Here is a 17,212-nt window from a genome sequence, read left to right on the forward strand (position 1 = left end):
AGTATTTAACCTTCATTTAAGGGTTTAAGGCTGGCAGCCTCCAAATAAAAAGAAAATATTCTCAGAGGTCACTTCAAATATTAATTGAGAAGTAGGAAGCACAGAGATTGGAGTGGGGGGCCCAGTAAGTGAAGCACCAGACTGAACACTGTCAGTGCCAGACTGTTAAGGGGATGGAACATGGAACAGGCACCATGCCAGCTGCAGGAAGGGCTGGGGAGTGAAGCCAGGGCCTATCCTGTTGGTAGGGTGGAAAGGGGTGCTACCCAATGGCCACCATCACCATGGGATTTTCAGTCTGCCTACTGATATTTAAAGAGCATATTTCACATTGTATTCTCTATTCTCACTTTGTCACAATATACAAAACTTGGGAAAATGAATTTTCTATTCCCACCTTTCAACATCTTTGAGTAGAGAACACAAAATAATGTCTTTATCCAAGACGACCCACTTTTCATCACAATTACCATAGTTTTCCCCAAATAAAAATTCCAGATAATTTTTAGGGCAATATATGGTTGGTCACATAGGACTGTAGATATAGCTGCATGATGGAGTGCTTGTCTAGCAGGTGCTACGACCCTGGGTTTAATTCTTAGCACTTAAAAAGAAGAAGAAAAAGAATAAAAGAAAGAAAAAACAGCAACAAAATTGGCTGGAGTATGAGAGGATCATTAAAAAGTAAATGTCAGATGTGTCTCAAAACAGGAATCAAGCACATAAGAATCAAAGTGGCAGAGAGAACGGGAAAGGGAATTTTGTGGGTAGAAGTGCCCAGGCTGCAGCCTTCATGCAAGGAGATGGTCCTGAGGGAGAGAATTAGTGGACTGATAAGACCAGAAGAGGGAAGAGGGGAGTGCAATGGATGAAGGAACAGAAGATAGTGGTTATTCAAAACCTAGTCTGTAAGAGAGGTGAGAAAAGGACTTGTTTTAGTTTCAGTGGAGAATCCGTAAGTGTGTGAATGAGAGAACCCTAGGGAAAATCATAGGTCAGAGACATTCTCCATAGGGTTGGCAAGAAGAGCAAGGGAACTTTGAAGGTGGAGACTAAGAGTAAAAAAAAAAAACCGTGCCCAATAACCAGATCCAGTCCTCGAAGTAGAATAACTGCCAGCACAAGCCAGGCAATGAAGTGCCAGACGCTTAGTAGGACCTTCTGAGGTGACGGAGGTGAGGCACAGCATTGGCAGGCAGAGTCAGTGTGAGAGATCAGCAATAGGTGTGTCATGGAGGGCTTGGGAGGACACAGACTAACCCTGATTTGAAATCATGAGTCAAATTTCCTCTAAGAGGAGATGGCCTTCGTTGAGTCCCACTAGTTTGTTAACGTAGTGGGCCTATAAAATCGGTCATTGTCACAGATACCACAAGGTAATAGTAAAATGAAACCTCACATTACTTTCTAAATAACCCCCCAAAATTGATTGATATGATTGACACATTTCTCTTTTTATTTTCCATTGCTAAAAAAAAAGACAAAACTAATCAATAATTTTATGAAGCATTCCTGAGGGTTATTTTATCCATAAGCTAAACAAACAAACAAAAAATTCTTCGTGGTTTAGTGTGGTAAAGAATCTGGTGAGACCATTGCTAGTCTCATTTCTTTTTAAATAAACATTTTCAACAAGCCCTGTTGCTTAAATGAGGGTGGCATTAAAACAGTAACTGGATTCAATGGCTTGATTCACTTTTGGAGCCTCTTCAGGTGAGACTGAATTATCACCTAAAGCTTTTCTTCACTATTCAAAACAAATAGCTTTATAAAAAAATGCAATTAATAAATAATGTGAAAATGGAACACTCAAAGTAAAACTGTAATCATTATAATACTGTCATTTTAACATCTATAGACTTAATTGTTTTACAATTGACACATGAGAAAAAAACGTTCAAGGTTAAGCAAAAATATGCTGCTGAGTTGGGGAAAAAAAATGAAGAAAGCACAAACAAAAGCAGAACAATGATTCTAGCTCTCAGATGCCTAACATGAGACCACTCTGCTTGGACACAAAAATAAGGGTTTTCCTTTATTTATTTTTTCTTTTCCTCTTTTTCTTTTTAAAAGGTATGTATAAAAGAACTATAAAACTCATTACAATATGAGCTACACATAGTAAATACCAGCATTATTAGATGCCTGCATCATTTTTATTCTATACTTCAAACAGCTACAGGATTAGGCTCTGGATTTATACAAATTGAAATTTGCAAGTTTTAATACCTTAGTACTTCTACAGATGAATATCTGTCTCCCTACTTCAGCCCCTCCCCTAGGCTTCCAAAGGAAGGGAAAGAAGTAAGATACTGTGCTTAGAAGCAGGAATTTGACAAACTTGTGAGATAGGTTAGTGAGAGAAATGGAAGGAGAATGGAGCCTTCAGTTCCATCCATGTGCCCATTTTGAACTTGCTCCATTTGCTGGTTGGTGTAAGAAACAGTGCAGACTGTGTGAGCTGCTGCATTAGCAAACTGGCCAGAGCATCCCTGTTGCTTCTACTTCCCCACTGCACAATCAGAATGGAAACATTTGCTCTATTGGAAGGCAGTGATAAGGATGGATTTTTAAAGTTTCCATTTTTAAGTGAAAATGAAAGAAAAATGCTCTTCTAGATGTGTTGTGCCTTTGAGCTCCATTTGAAAAAAGAAAAAAAAAAAAGGCAGAGAAAGCTGCTGTGAAGGTCACCGAGTGAAAGAACTTCCTCAGGGCACAGAATAAATTAAATCCCAAGGAAAAAATAAAATGTGATTTCCAGAGTGTGAGGCACAAACTCCAAATGACAATGATTGACAGCCAAACTATATCCGTGCAATATCCAAGACTGCACGTTCTCATTTACCTCAGTGTAGCCAGCAAGCGCCCATTAAACATCCGTCTGATGCCCAAATTAACCTTCTTGGCAAACTGAAAGAGGCACAAACTATCATAATCAACCTTTCATTATCACAGCAGCCTCTAGTTAAAGGGTCAGAATAATTGTGCCATCAGAGCCTTGATTGTTTTCAATCAACAGACGGCTGGAGTGACAGCTCGGTGATGGAGGAGTCTGATGAAACCGCACCAGGCCTAATCAGAGCAGATGAAAGGAAGGCATGATTGGTGCAAATGAACAGTCGTGCCTCTCCTTTTCATTTACAATCTGAAATTACTCTTAAATTTGTGGGGCTTTTTTCCCTCCCTTATGAGCACCACTGAAAGAATGTTTGACTTATTATGAGTTCTGACAGTGCAGAGTTATAAAACACAGGTAGGGTTATCAGCTGAGGCTTTAAGTGGGTATTCAGCATAATTCTAACAAATTCACTCTTGAAAAGCACAAAATGACTAAAAAGGCTTCCAATGACCTAACCTCTCAGTGCTGTTTGATTAGCAGGCCCATTTATTCTGCTGGCATTCTAAATGATGAGAAGATAAAACCGAGGACAGGAATCCTTGTAAATGTTTTCTCTCAACCGCACTGCTCAGTTCACTTTAGTATAAGTTCTTCTGCCCCAAATCCTTACTCTTCTCTAAGAATAGCGAGTACATCAAGAGCTCAAAAGAGTTCATTGGTCAGAGGGAACTGTTTTTGGTTAAGAACCTGAAGCCACACTGGGAAACCCCAATAGTAGAGAAGAGACTGGAACCCATCAACCCAATGCCTTTATCAAAAAAAAGGGTTCAGGGGGAGAAGGAATGAAAATTCTGCAATAGGGCAGGCTAAATTTGGTATAAAAAGGTTTTAGATAAAATTGAAATGATATAATAGCACAATGGTACATTTACATAGTTGTTTTTGTTAACAAACCATAGACATTAAAATCCTTAAAATATTGGAATAGATGCTTGCAGAAACAAAAAAAAACCCCTCTAATTTCTATTTTCATCTTTAATCTTGAGATCAAATAGTCAATCATGGGAATATTATGATTTAGAACAGTTCTACAAAACAAAGGAAAGCTTTTCAGCTGCAAAGATTCATATTCACATGCATCGTGTGTGTGTGTGTGTGTGTGTGTGTGTGTGTGTGTGTGTGTGTGTGTGTGTGTAGACTTTGGGGATTTTGGCCTTGCCTGATTTCAACATTTGGGATTATGGTGCTCCAGATCATGTCCTTTTGGACTCTGAGCAGCATCATTTTAAAACAGTAGAGGGTGGCTTCTGTCTCAGGACTTAGAGTAGTTTTTTTTTTTTTAATCACAAAATTTAGGCCAATTTATTTGCTAATAGTGTATTGGAATTATGAGACAAGGGTATATAGTTAACAAAGCAAGAGAAATGGTATTAAAAAAAATAGCCTTGAATTTTCCATGTAATAGTTAGCAAAATTTGTTTCCTAAGAGCTACCCCTCATTTATGGGTCAATTATTCACTACAAATGTACAAAACCTAGAATGTATAAAATTCACAGTTCTGCCTACATGCAGATAGGCTTCAAGCAAAATGTTGCCAAGATCTGTCTTATGACTTTCTATAATATCTCGAAGTTTAGTTTTGTTTTCAAGATAATTTTCAAAGGAAGACATCTGGCAAATGGTTCAAACACATGTATTTTCCAAATCCGTCCTTGCTTTCTCCCACTTTCTCAAATGCCCAACATCTCTGGCAGTTTGCTTTACTTCTAGTGTGCTCACAGGCACCTCCAGCAAGCTTTATCAATGACACACACTCCATCATCTCCTGAGGAGTTAGTTCTTGCAGTGTGAGGTTAGTTTGTTAAGGCATGAATTCCTTCTGCCTAGAAGGCAGTTTGTGTCTAGGTCAAATGGGGTGGCTTCAGGATCCTGACTGCCTATAAGGTTTAAAACAGGATTTCCTGGCTTGTTCACAAAATATAAAGATGAAAGGAAGGCTGATTTGAGTAAATTCCTATTCTAGCCCTCAGAATCCTATGGGTGTGGGATTTATCATTCCAAAACACTCCATAGGCCCCTCTACATTGCCTAAATCTTACATGAGAAGAACAAAATTATTCTTTGGGGGATCTGTAAAACCTGATGAGTCAATTCCTTTGTTTACTTTGTTATTTACCTTTTATTAGATTTATAGGGGGCTTCATTCCAAAGAGTATGTAGTTCCAGTAGAGGGCAGAATAAGGAACCCTTACCGACATCAGATCCAATGTCAATCTCACAGTCAAAAGAGAGGGATGCCTAAGTGTATTTGCCTCTTCACTAAGCATCACCCTTTCTGGATGCAGAGTTTTAGTTTTACTTTTAGCTGTGAGTAATTTCCCATTGTGATTGGCTGACTTATAGTCAATTTAGTATAATTAATGCCAAATTACATTGTAATTCACATAGAATTACAAATTAAAAGCTATATCAAGAGCAAATGAATTAATCAAAATTAATGATATTATGCTCACTTGTTTTAAAGTGTTAATAAGATAGGTCTTCCTAAAACGTTTAAACTTTAGCATACCATCCATCACTCCTTTAATTACCTGATTTCCTTGTGTGGCCAGGGGAGATAGAGTGTGGGCATTTCTCATCAACAAGAAGACACACAAAGAAGATACATCCATTCAGCTCAGCATGCAAGGCTTATTTTAGTTTCTGTCCTTAAAGCATAGGTAATACATGTGCCGCTCACCAATACTGACTTGTAATATTTTCTATAAACCAAGGAAACAATATAAGAAATCTTGGATGTCTTGCCTTTAACACCTGTCGACATCTCTTTTTCCCCCTCTCCAAAAGGATTCATTTTCCTGATTAAGCTTTCTCTACCAGAGTATCAGAAACCACTTGAGTACTTCCAAGGGCCACTCAAAATAACACACAGAAGGTGGTTGGACTGGGAGCAGACCATCGCCATCAACTACGCATGATGGGCACAAAAGAAGTCTAAGAATTAAAGTTAACTATGAATGGTGCCCCCAGTTATTATCTTAAAATAGTCACTTTTCAAGGTATGTCCAGTCCAGATGTTCTTCATTTTTACTTGTAGCAAAAGTCTTGAAGCAGAGGTAGAGAAGCAGTGCATAGGGATATTAGTGTTCAACATAAATGCTGAGGCTTCTCTAGACATGTCTTTTGAATATAAATAATTCTAGGGTCTCCGGGCCACTCCACAGGGAAATTTAGATCTCTTTTAATATGCCTGGAATAGAAATCCACCGTGGTCTGACACAGCCAACCAGCATGAACACCATGTCCTCTCAATTGGCCTGATATTGCAGGACACAGGCTCACAACTTAATTTATGTAGGAAAGAGACTAACATTTATCAATGTCAATAAATTAATATTTTTCTCCCTTTGTCTTAAACCCCATATCTAAGCCATCACCCAACTGTCAATTTCTGCAGCATAAATTTCTAAGTTTTCAATATATTGGGCATAAAATGAAGACATAATGATTAATAATTTCCATTCCTTCCATGCAATTTCTAGTCCCAGATAGGGATAACAACCTGCAGATTCTCCCACAGTCTGTATCACTGCAGCATAAATAATGGTGCTCCAGGTTCTCTTTTATACTGATTTAAATCTCTTGATAGGATTTAAAAGTGATCCCCCCTTATCGCTTTCCTGTTTTATACTTTACCACCTTGTACTTGGAAGGAATGAATGGTGGTTTCCTCCCTCTACTAGAATTCTCTATCCATTCTTCTTCATCAACCCATCTAGAGCCTAAATCTTCTGAGCTGTGATCAAAAACAGACCCTTAGCAATACTTTCCTGTACTACTTTTATTGAAGTCATTTTGCAGTTTCCCACAAAGTTGACAACAGGTGAGAATGAAAACTAACAATTTATTAGGAGATGTCTATGGCTGACCCATTCATTACAGAGTGAGATATAAAAACCTCTGACTTCAAAGATGTATAAGGTACTTTGAGGTTCCGAGTTTTTAGAGATTTGGTATATTTCAAGGGAATACCAGTGAGACCTCCATTGACACCTATACCACCAAGTGAATCGTGCAAGCCTGTGAGCCTCTACAAGCTTTGGTTTTCTCATGAGTCGAAATTTGGATAAAACTTACCTCATCAGCCTTAATGAGGCTGAGGAACGACGCCAGTGAAATATGTGTAAAAATGCTTTAAAACATGAAGCTCTCCACGTTTGAAAAGAATTATTATTGTTGTTATTATTGATAGACTTCTGTGCCTAGCCTCAGGGTTTCTACCTCATATATAGCTTATGGTTGGGTTTTATTTTTAAATCCCTGATAACCCAGGTAGCAGCAATATTACTGCAGGCTACCAATGCATAAGTAATATTCTCCAGTCATCTTTTTCTTTCTCACAGCAGCAACAACAAAAATATCAGTCTGGAAACAACATGAATCACAATGAAAATTAGAAGCAGAGAACATAAATATGTCATATCTCATAAATCACCTTGTTCTGTTGTGCTCATTCTTAAAAAAAAAAAAAAGAAAGAAAGAAAAAGAAAAAGAAACTATTAACTCATGGGAATGGCAGCACCTGAATACAAGTTGGGTCTCCTGTAATTTCTGATAATCACTGCCCTCACAGCTACTTGACAACGCTCAGCTGTAGTGCTGAGGATTAGCTGGAGCAAAGTCCCTCTGAAATGAACGCGTCATGTGTCTCACAAAGGCACACAGCCCAGACAAACAGCAGCAAAGCCACTATTCAAGCTACTTGGGATGAATCCTCACAGAGGAATTAGCTGCATGTAGATCAGGGGGAAGGACTAAATACACACTCTGGCAGTTTCCAGCGCCAAGCCCCAAAATAGCAGTGTTACTCACTGTCCAGCTGGGGGCCCTTAGAAGATCAAACACCCTCTGGGCAGCACTATTTGGGATGCAAGGCAGCCACTGTTTATTCTCTTCACTAACATCTACTGAGAAGAAAATGGAGATTTCCTCATTCACATTTGTGGAAAAGACTATGTAGCTGGGAGGAACTGTAGAAGTTTCAGGAAGAAAATTGAGAAATGGGACAAATGTGATTACTTTAAGAAATAGTAAATCTTTAAAAAAGCCCAAAAACATAGAATGAGATATCATGAGGATGCCCTGAAAGTGCCTATCTGGAAAAAAATACAGTAATGGTACTACAATACATGTATGAAACAGGATTGAGGAAGGATGGGAACGTAATGAAAGATTACAATTTTGTTTGAGGATAAGAGTTCCCAGGCACAGTACTTCACACCATTTTTAGTTATTAAAGTCCATGTATTTAAAATGTGAACATTAGCCAAGCACAGTAGCGCATGTTATCCCAAATATCCAGGAGGGTGAGACAAGAGGATGGCAAGTTCCAGGTCAACCTCAGCAACTTATTGAGACTCTGTCTCAAAATAAAAAAGAAAACAATTGGTGAGGGGGTATAGTTCAGTGGTAAAGCACCTCTGGGTTCAATTTTCAGTACCATAATAAATAAATAAATGAATACATACATAAGAACACTATTCATAGAATTTTTTATTAAATAATTGCCACAATCTGATTATCTTTCACTTGGACTATACCACATGAATTGACAGAAGTTTGCAACTATTTAAAGGGTGTGCACATAAGACTTAACAATGAATTGTTATCTCAATTTCTGGGCTTGTATCATTAGGGAAAAAAAAGCAATAATAAATGCAGAAGCATTCTCAAAACTGGGATGTGGTATTGAATTTTAGAAGTATAGTATCGTTTGACATAGAGCATTGCTTGAAGAACTTGCTTCTCCTAGGCCAGAGGTACATGTGGGTTAGTTTATCATCAAGAGATAAAAGATGAAAGTTAAATACATCCCTGGTGTCCTCTACTTTCCAACTATACAGGGATAATAGCTTTTTATTTGGGTTCACCTACTGGGACTCCTTTTGAGGAAAATGACTGAATCAAAACATAATGGGGTTGATTTTGTGGGGTAGATAAAACCCAGCAGGAGTTGTAACAAACAAACAAACAACACTGGTTTTGAGATTGTTGATCACTCTAAACAATTATGTGTCTAGAGATATAAAATGAAGATATTATTAGCAATATAATTTATATAATTTCCAACAAAAATATAAGGAAAAATGTAGTGTTTCAAAGGTCAAACTCATTTTATATACCACTTTTCCTAGAATAAATACAGCCTTATGTAGAATAGTAGGGTGTTTTACTACCCATTCAATACACTGTAATATGAAAACTGTACATTATTGTTTTTATTTATTATTTATGGAGAGCAAGGGAATAATATGGTAGTGTACAACGTAAACACTATGGGTTCAGCCTAAACCTCAGCAATAATCAAAGATAAAATGTAAACAAAGATAAATGTAAACCACCACACACACCCTAGCCCTCAAACAAATTACATGATCCCTCTTTGACATATTAAAATAACTAGGATGACATTACTAGGATAAAACCTCTGCTGAGGTCTGGCCTTGTTAACAATATACATATGACCAATGAATTGTTTATTATTATTACCACATAAGTCCAGGCAAAGTTAGGCTCTAAATATAAATAAGAGGTACTCTCAAATCCAAGGTTAATAAAGGAAGAAAAGCATTGATAAGATCCCAAGGGTAATCAAGAAAAGTACTACTCTTACAAAATAAAAGTCCTTTCCTACTACAAGTAGGAAATAGCAAATTAATATTAATTAATTGATAAGATTCCAAGGTTAATCAAGGAAGAAAAGTACTGTTCTTACAAAAAATAAGTCCTTTCCTATTAAAAATGAGAAATAGTAAATGAAAAATAATTAAAGGAAAATAAAAATGTTTCCACATTCAGGGATGAAAGTGAAATGTATCTCTCTAATTTAATCTTCAACATAAAGTTTTTTTAGGGATCTAGCGTCCAACACTATGCCCAGCTGTAAGAGGTGCTGAAAAAATTTTCACTTTTATTTCCACAAACTATCCATTCCAAAATACCCTTTCAGTTTCAGCTATTTCAGAGATGAACTAACAATTCAGAGTTGTCTTAGTGTCTTAAAATCTTAAGGCTCCCTCTCCTGGAATAGCGAAAAGGGGTTAGCAAACCTGTCCTCTGCATGGTTTAGGGCAGTTAGTAGGTACCAAATAAACACTAATGGGTGGGGAGCCAACCCTTCCCCCATGTTAATTTGTCTAAGAATTTATGCTATATTCAGGCATTTTCTTTTTTTCTTTTCTTTTTTTTTTTTTTTTGCCTTGCAGGGGATCGAACCCAGGGCCCTGTGCTTGTCAGGCATTTTCTATAAACTATACTCTCACCGAATATGGTAATCTCCTTTTAATCTGGTGAAACAGAATCTGAGGTTGAAGAGGCAGGGGATGTACTTTCCTGAGAAGAAAACAGGTTGGGAGTGTTTCCTATGAAAATGAACACAGGTCTAATGTGTGGGAGTGGTATGGAATTATTTCATTATTTCATTCTGAGCTTTTCTTTTAAATGAAGAGTTGCCATATTTTGGCATATTTATTTATTTAAAACTATTTAATTGGGCTTGGTCCCCCAAGACTACAAAAAGTTCCATTCAGACTATTTTATTGACAAATTAGGATTGTATATATTCAAGATGTGCAATGTGATGTTGATACACATACATATTGTGTAATGATGACCACAGCCAAATTAGTTAACAATCCCTTCCCACCCAAGCTGTGTGTTAAATCTCCAGGACTAGTTCATCTCATAACTCAAAAGTTTTGTACCCTTTTGCCAGCATTTCCTCATTTCTCCTATCACTCAGTCACTTAGGGCAGCATCCCAGCTCCATGTCTCAAATTATACGTTGAATCTAACACAAGATATTTAATAGGACCCTATTGAAACAAAGTTCTAAGTGACAGATAAACCCAAAAGAAAACTGGGAGATTTGCCAAGTCACAAATATGAGTGACCTCATGCCTTATTCTTCAATTCATTTTCAACTACCTCTTTCTTTGCCTTTTTTTTTTTTTTTTTTTTTTTTTTTTTTTTTTTTTTGGTACTTTGAATTGAATTGAATTCAGAGGCACTTTACCACTGAGATACATCCCCAGTCCTTTTTAATTTTTAATTTTGAGACAGGGTCTCGCTAAATTACTAAATTGCTGATGCTGGCCTTGAATTTGCAATCCTCCTGCCTCAGCCTCCCCAAATCCTGGGATTACAAATATGTGCCACATCACCTGTCAGCCTTCTCTTTCTTTGAAACCAGTAACCAGTAACCACTTTGGGGGGAGAAATCACTGTTCTTGACACACAAAACCCAATTGTTGAATCAAATTGAACTGAATTAAAAAACAAACAAACAAAAAACCCCCAATATTTTTGGAGAGCATTTCTATGTCCTTACACATCTAAGGTGTGAATGTGGAACAAGTTGCTATGTGACCTCTAAACGCAGAGTAAAGTTTACCAACAAACCAAGTAGTTTCAGGCTATGGAAAGGAGGGAAAAATGTGCAGGAGGTAAAAGATAAAATGGAGAAAAAGAGAAGATATAAGGCCTAATCTTGGGGCATTTCACAGACTCATGGACTCACAGAATGGTTATGGGTTATTGTAGCCTGTAGCAACAAGGAAAGGGATTGGGTAAGTACTAGCAGGAAAAGGCAAAAAAAAAAAAAAAAAAAAAAAAAAAAGTGTTTGTTCAGTGAGGATAATTTGAAGATTCTTATGACAGGTCTTCAGAGCCAGACCTTGTGAAGTCTGATGAATAATGAAAATTAGACTTTCACCAAAAAAAGGATCATCCCAGATTACATTGTCAGCCCCGTAACTGCCACCTGGGTAAATGCAGTGGGTGTTTACTGTGCTCTCACCTAAGCTACTGGTTTCACATATTAATCAAATAGCACTACCCTTCCATCCGCTTTGCTATTACCTGTCCTACTTTGTGCCAATTTCCTTTCTCCTCCTCAACACCTCTGCCTCACTGTTCTTTTAAGACATGGGATGGGGATTTGTCAAAGTCAATGAGCACTTTATTACAGTGAGAACGTTCTGTAATGAACAATTCAGCTATTTAATGAGATTCTGTAGATCTGTCTCCAGCCTGTCCATCAAGTTTCACTTCTATAAAGCACCCTGACACTAATCCTCTGGCATACTCAATCTTCACCCTGGGCTGAATATTAGATTCTTCCATGGTATATTGCATTACTAGTATAACCTCAGCAAAAATGATGAACTTAACTATACTTGAGGCAATATAGCTGGTCTGATTTGATTTTTCTCTATTGAGTTGAGTATGAGGGAATTACTTAGTTACTAAGATAAAGCAAAAACAGTTTCTTATTGCCTGCTGAATGCCTAAATTGATAATATTTATGTGAGTCTTTTAATTCTTCCTCGAGTACCAGGTCTAAAAAATGACTATCGCCTGCAGCAGAAACCAGTTTTGAAAATTCTACATTATAACAGTAACTTTTAGAGAGACAATTATGATAACTCTTAAGTGGACAGTATGGAATTTTCTTGACACTCAGACATCTGTACATTTCCATGTCGATTGCTGGCAGTGCTTCTCTTATTCTCTACAATAAGAGATAGATGCCACAAGAAGGTTGGACTGAGATCTCAATTCAGTTAGGAAAAATTAAACACAGAATTTTTCCTAAGTCTTTCTTTTTCCCTTGGGAAATAAAGAAAATTTGGCTAGTTCCCACTTTGAATTGACCAAAATAAATTCAGATGATTTATGTTATAGGGGAGAGTTGCAGATCATTGAAATGTCTACCAAAATCATATCTCCAATCTCTGCTTAAACAAACATCCCCAGAAACACCCAAGAAACAGAATTTTTTTTTTTTAAAATCAAGACAGTGTATAGAATAGTGGAGAGATAGGGCAGATGTTAGCAGAACTGGATTTGAAGTCTGGCTCTGCTTTAATTCTGAGTCAGACACTGAAGCCTCATTTCATCTAAAGTTGGGGGTAGTAACAGCTATTCTTTAGGCCTGTTGTGATAAGTCACTAAGGTTGCAAAGAGCTTGGGACCAGGGAGACTCTCAGTATACTGCATGTCTTATTATTACCAATAATGAAGAGAGAGGTTGCTGATTAAAGAAATTCAGGGAAAGAAAAGGAAAAGAGGCATCAAGAATCATCCTCCAGTACAATCAGAAGGTGGATAATTAACAGGTCTACAATACTCAGTTCTGACCAGAGTTAAAATAATCTCTGAATATATTTGATAAGATCTTAAGAACTTACTATTTCATTTGCCAGTAGAGCACTTAAAATATTCCCCTGTACTCTGCATTCAGCTATTTTTCAAATGATTAGGAAATCCTGACTTCTGCCACCATGGTAACTAGAGTTTCTAAAAGTAAGGAAGACAGAACTAGAGGAAGGGGGAGCATGGGTTCTGTATCCCAAAGGCACCAGGTGGATATTCAAGAATAGTTGCTGTGAATGAGAAGAGGATTCAAATTGGATAACTGACTTCAAAACACAAATCATCTCTCTATCCCCTAGACAAAGTAGTGACACAATGTGAGAAGAATGTTCTGTCAGACAAAAAGGCAGGGCTTAGGAAAGTAGCAGTGAACTCAGAATGAAGCGAGAAGGAGAGTTTTCCAGAACTTCATTTCATTCAAGGTCCAAGTTGCTCTCTATTGCAATTAAAAAAAAAAAAAAAAAAAAAAAAACTTTCAGAATTGTTTACATGATAATCCAGAATTTATTCTAATTCCACTGGTCTTGAATATGCATAAATATCACTTTACAGGGCTGAGGTTGTGGCTCAGTGGTAGAGTGCTTGCCTAGCATGTGTGAGGCACTGGGTTTCTCAGCACCACATATAAATAAATGCATAAAATAAAGGTCTTATCAACATCTAAAAATTTTTTTTAAAATATCACTTTACAATTCATTTTTCTCATATTCAGATCAAGAAGCATTTCCCCCATAAAGGAAAAGAATTCTTTCCCTTTTTATAACATGGATTAGAATTTCTAGAAGCCACAGTGAGTGTCTGAGGATTCTCAGCTGTAGTCCCCTGCATTAGGCCACACCACCCATAGTGAGCTGAGGTCTGGGAGTCTCAAGGGCTGGTTTGTGTTCTCCAATCATGTGCCCATGAAGGGAGCAGGCTTCTAAAAATTCAATCCCATGGAGGACCAAACAGATAAAATAATGGTTGCTGTTTCTCACTTCTTTCTTTTTTATTTGTTCTTTTTAGATATCCATGACAGTAGAGTGTCAATCCTTTAGCTTCTAATCACGTCATGCACTCTGAATGCCAACAGAGGACCCCAGCAGAGCTCCCTTACCTTCCAGATCTGCTCTTCACTCAGGGAAGTAAGGCGGTCGCTCTTCAGGACCTCCTGAAGCAGGCAATAAGGAAGTGTTAGAACGTCTTCTGGTCGGCTCTTCAGGAGTTCAGAGAGATGTTTCACTAAGAAATCGATCACTGCCTTCTCCAACAAAGTGAGGTTAAAGAGGTCAGCAATTCTGTACAGATCCAAGTAATTAAAGCTATTTAATTCCTGGGTACCAAAAAATAAAAATGAAGAAAGATCTCTTAGAAATCAATACAAAATAGAGCAGGCAAGAAATTCAGATTGACTCAAGGTTTTCATGACAGGGGTAGGAGATATGGAACTGTTATTTTTTAAAAAATTTCTATTATAGTGAGTTGTGCTGCTATAGACATTGACACAGCTGTGTCACTATAGTATGCTAATTTTAGTTCTTTTGGATAAAGACTAAGGAGTGGGGTAGCTAGGTCATATAGTGGTTACATTCCTAGTTTTTTTGAGGACTCTCCACACTGCTTTCCAGAGTAGTTGTACTAATTTGCAGTCCCACCAACTATTTATGAATGTACCTTTCCCCCTACATCCTCACCAGCATTTATTATTATTTGTATTATTATAGTTGCCATTCTGACTGGAGTGCCAAGTTATGGAATCAGCCCAGGTATCTATCAACAAATAAATGGATAAAGAAAATGTGGTACATATACACAATGAGTTTTACTCAGCCATAAAGAAAAAAGAAATTATGGCATTTGCTGGTAAATGGATGGAATTGGAGACTACCACGATAAGTGAAATAAGCTAGACTCAGAAAGTCAAGGGTTTAATGTCTTCTCTCACATGCAGAAGTTAGTCCAAAAGAAGGGAGGAAAAGTGAGAAGATTCCATGAAAATAGAAGAGAGATCAGTGGTATATAGAAAGGGGATAGTGGGGAAAGATGGGGATGGGAAAAGGGAAGAGTTGTGGGTTAAATTTCCAAATCATACTATGTACATATATGAATATACCACAGTGAATTTTACCTTTATGCATATCTATAAAGCTCTAATTTAACAAAAAAGAAAAAAACCCTATACATAAATAGAAACAAGACCAATAGAGCAGAGGAAGGGGAACAGGAGGTGGAAGGAAGGAAGGGAAAGAACTGGAAACTGAATTGGAGCAAATTATATTCCATGTGTGTTTGATTATGTTAAAATGTACCCCAGTATTATACATGACTATAATGCCCTAATTTAAAAAAAATTCAATTATAGGGCTGTAGGCAGAGAACTGATATTCTAGAATTTATGATTTTCCCTTAATTTACCTCTCTCAAAACATACATACTTAAAGACAGCTTTAAAAAAATTACTTACTTAAAGGTTTTTCTGGTTTTGCTGGCTGAAATGTTACTTTGCAACTTTTTAGAAATGTTTTACCAACAAAGACACTTCTCCATTACCATATTCTACAGCTCTCTTTCTACTAAAGGTAATACAAGGGCAGGTGCACTGGGATTTAAGATAAATGACACAAACTATATGAAGATAGACTGGCTGCTATTTTTCCAAACTTCAACCCAAGTATGTCTTTAAAAGTAAAAACAACTCATCCTGATTTAAAGGAATTAAAAGAGGTTTTTCCATGTAAAGTTTAAGGAAATGAGGAAATAGCACAGAAAAGACTCCTGTCCCAAATACATCAATAATGAATCTACCTAAGGTGCATGATTTATAATTTATTTTTTTGCTAGCCTTAAATATTCAGACCACCATTGGTATCCTCTCCAACATTTTAAAAGTCTTTCTGCTGCAATGATTCAATTTTGGAGGATTGTACCTGCCTCTTACCCTCTCAAGCTGATAGCCAGGGCTTCACACCGATGCCTCTAGAAAGTTGTGGCTACCCGGAACCTTTGTCAACGTAACTCTCTGGGAATCATTATGGAACACATCTGTGGATGGAAAACTTGCCTAGTTTAAGTTAAATGAGAATGGGCTATGTCCTAATTTCCCCTCATTTTTACCTTATAATTATTAATATGTGAGCGATATTTCTAAAAACATATGGGATGCAGCATGCCATGAAATAGCTATTTTACTTTTCTGACCTGTGTAAGTAATTTCAACCATTTACCCTCTTTTTCTAGTTAAATAAATGTATTAAGAACTCTTTCTAAAATATTTTTATTCTGTGTTAATGTTTGCTTCCATAATATTTTGAAGATTTAAGTGAATATGTGTTAAATCTGGGTGCTCAATATGGCAGCCACTAGCTACATTTGAAGTGTGGCAGGTTTAAACTGAAATGTGCTGTATGTATTCATGTGCATCAATTTCAGGGTGAGAAAAATTAAATGGAAAATGTCTCAATAATTTTATGTGATCATATTTACATTATATTCTTCTAGTTATATTGTGTGAGATATAATTAATTTCCTTTGATTCTTTTTGCTTTCTTTAATGTGGCTACTAGAAAATTTTTAATTATATGTGTGCCTCCCAATTTGGATTTTTATTGGCTAATGAGTGCCATTCTAAGTAATAAAATAGATAATAAATAAATTGTAAAAACAACTCTCAGAGTACTAGTGGCTTCATCACTATGGCTACCTGATTAGATTTATCTATTTTAGATTCTATAGCTTTGGGTGGCTGTTATGGTTTAGGTATGAAGTGTGCCCCATAAACTCATGTGTGAGACAATGCAAGAATGTTTAGAGGTGAAATGATTGGATGATGAGAGTTGTAACCTAATCAGTGCATTAATCCTCTGATACAGATTAATTGTGTGATAACATTGGGAAGATAGGGTACAGCTGAAGGAAGTGGGTCCCTGAGGGGTGCCTTTGGTGTATCTATTTTGTTCCTGGTGAGCATAGCAGTCTCTCTCTGCCTCCTGATTGCCATGTGTTGAGCTGTTTTCCTCCTCCACATCCTTCTGCCATGATGTTCTGCCTCAACTTGAGCACAAAGCAATGGAGTAGGACATCTATCAGCTCTGAAACCGTGAAAGCCAAATAAACTTTTCCTCCTCTAGAATTGTTATTGTCAGGTCTTTTATTTATAGTGGTAATAAAGGTAACAAAAA

General features: G+C 37.0%; 1 protein-coding gene across 2 annotated transcripts in view; it reads right to left on the bottom strand.

The window, feature by feature from the left end:
* Positions 1 to 17,212, bottom strand: part of KLHL32 (kelch like family member 32) — a 186,638-nt gene that overhangs the window by 40,831 nt on the left and 128,595 nt on the right. For both annotated transcript variants that reach the window (XM_079147137.1, XM_079147136.1), the window contains exon 6: positions 14,152 to 14,367. In XM_079147137.1, the coding sequence (XP_079003263.1) occupies positions 14,152 to 14,367 (216 nt within the window). The remainder of the gene's footprint in view (positions 1 to 14,151; positions 14,368 to 17,212) is intronic.

Source organism: Sciurus vulgaris, assembly GCF_902686455.1.
Source record: "Sciurus vulgaris genome assembly, chromosome: 7".
NCBI classification, from domain to species: domain Eukaryota; kingdom Metazoa; phylum Chordata; class Mammalia; order Rodentia; family Sciuridae; genus Sciurus; species Sciurus vulgaris.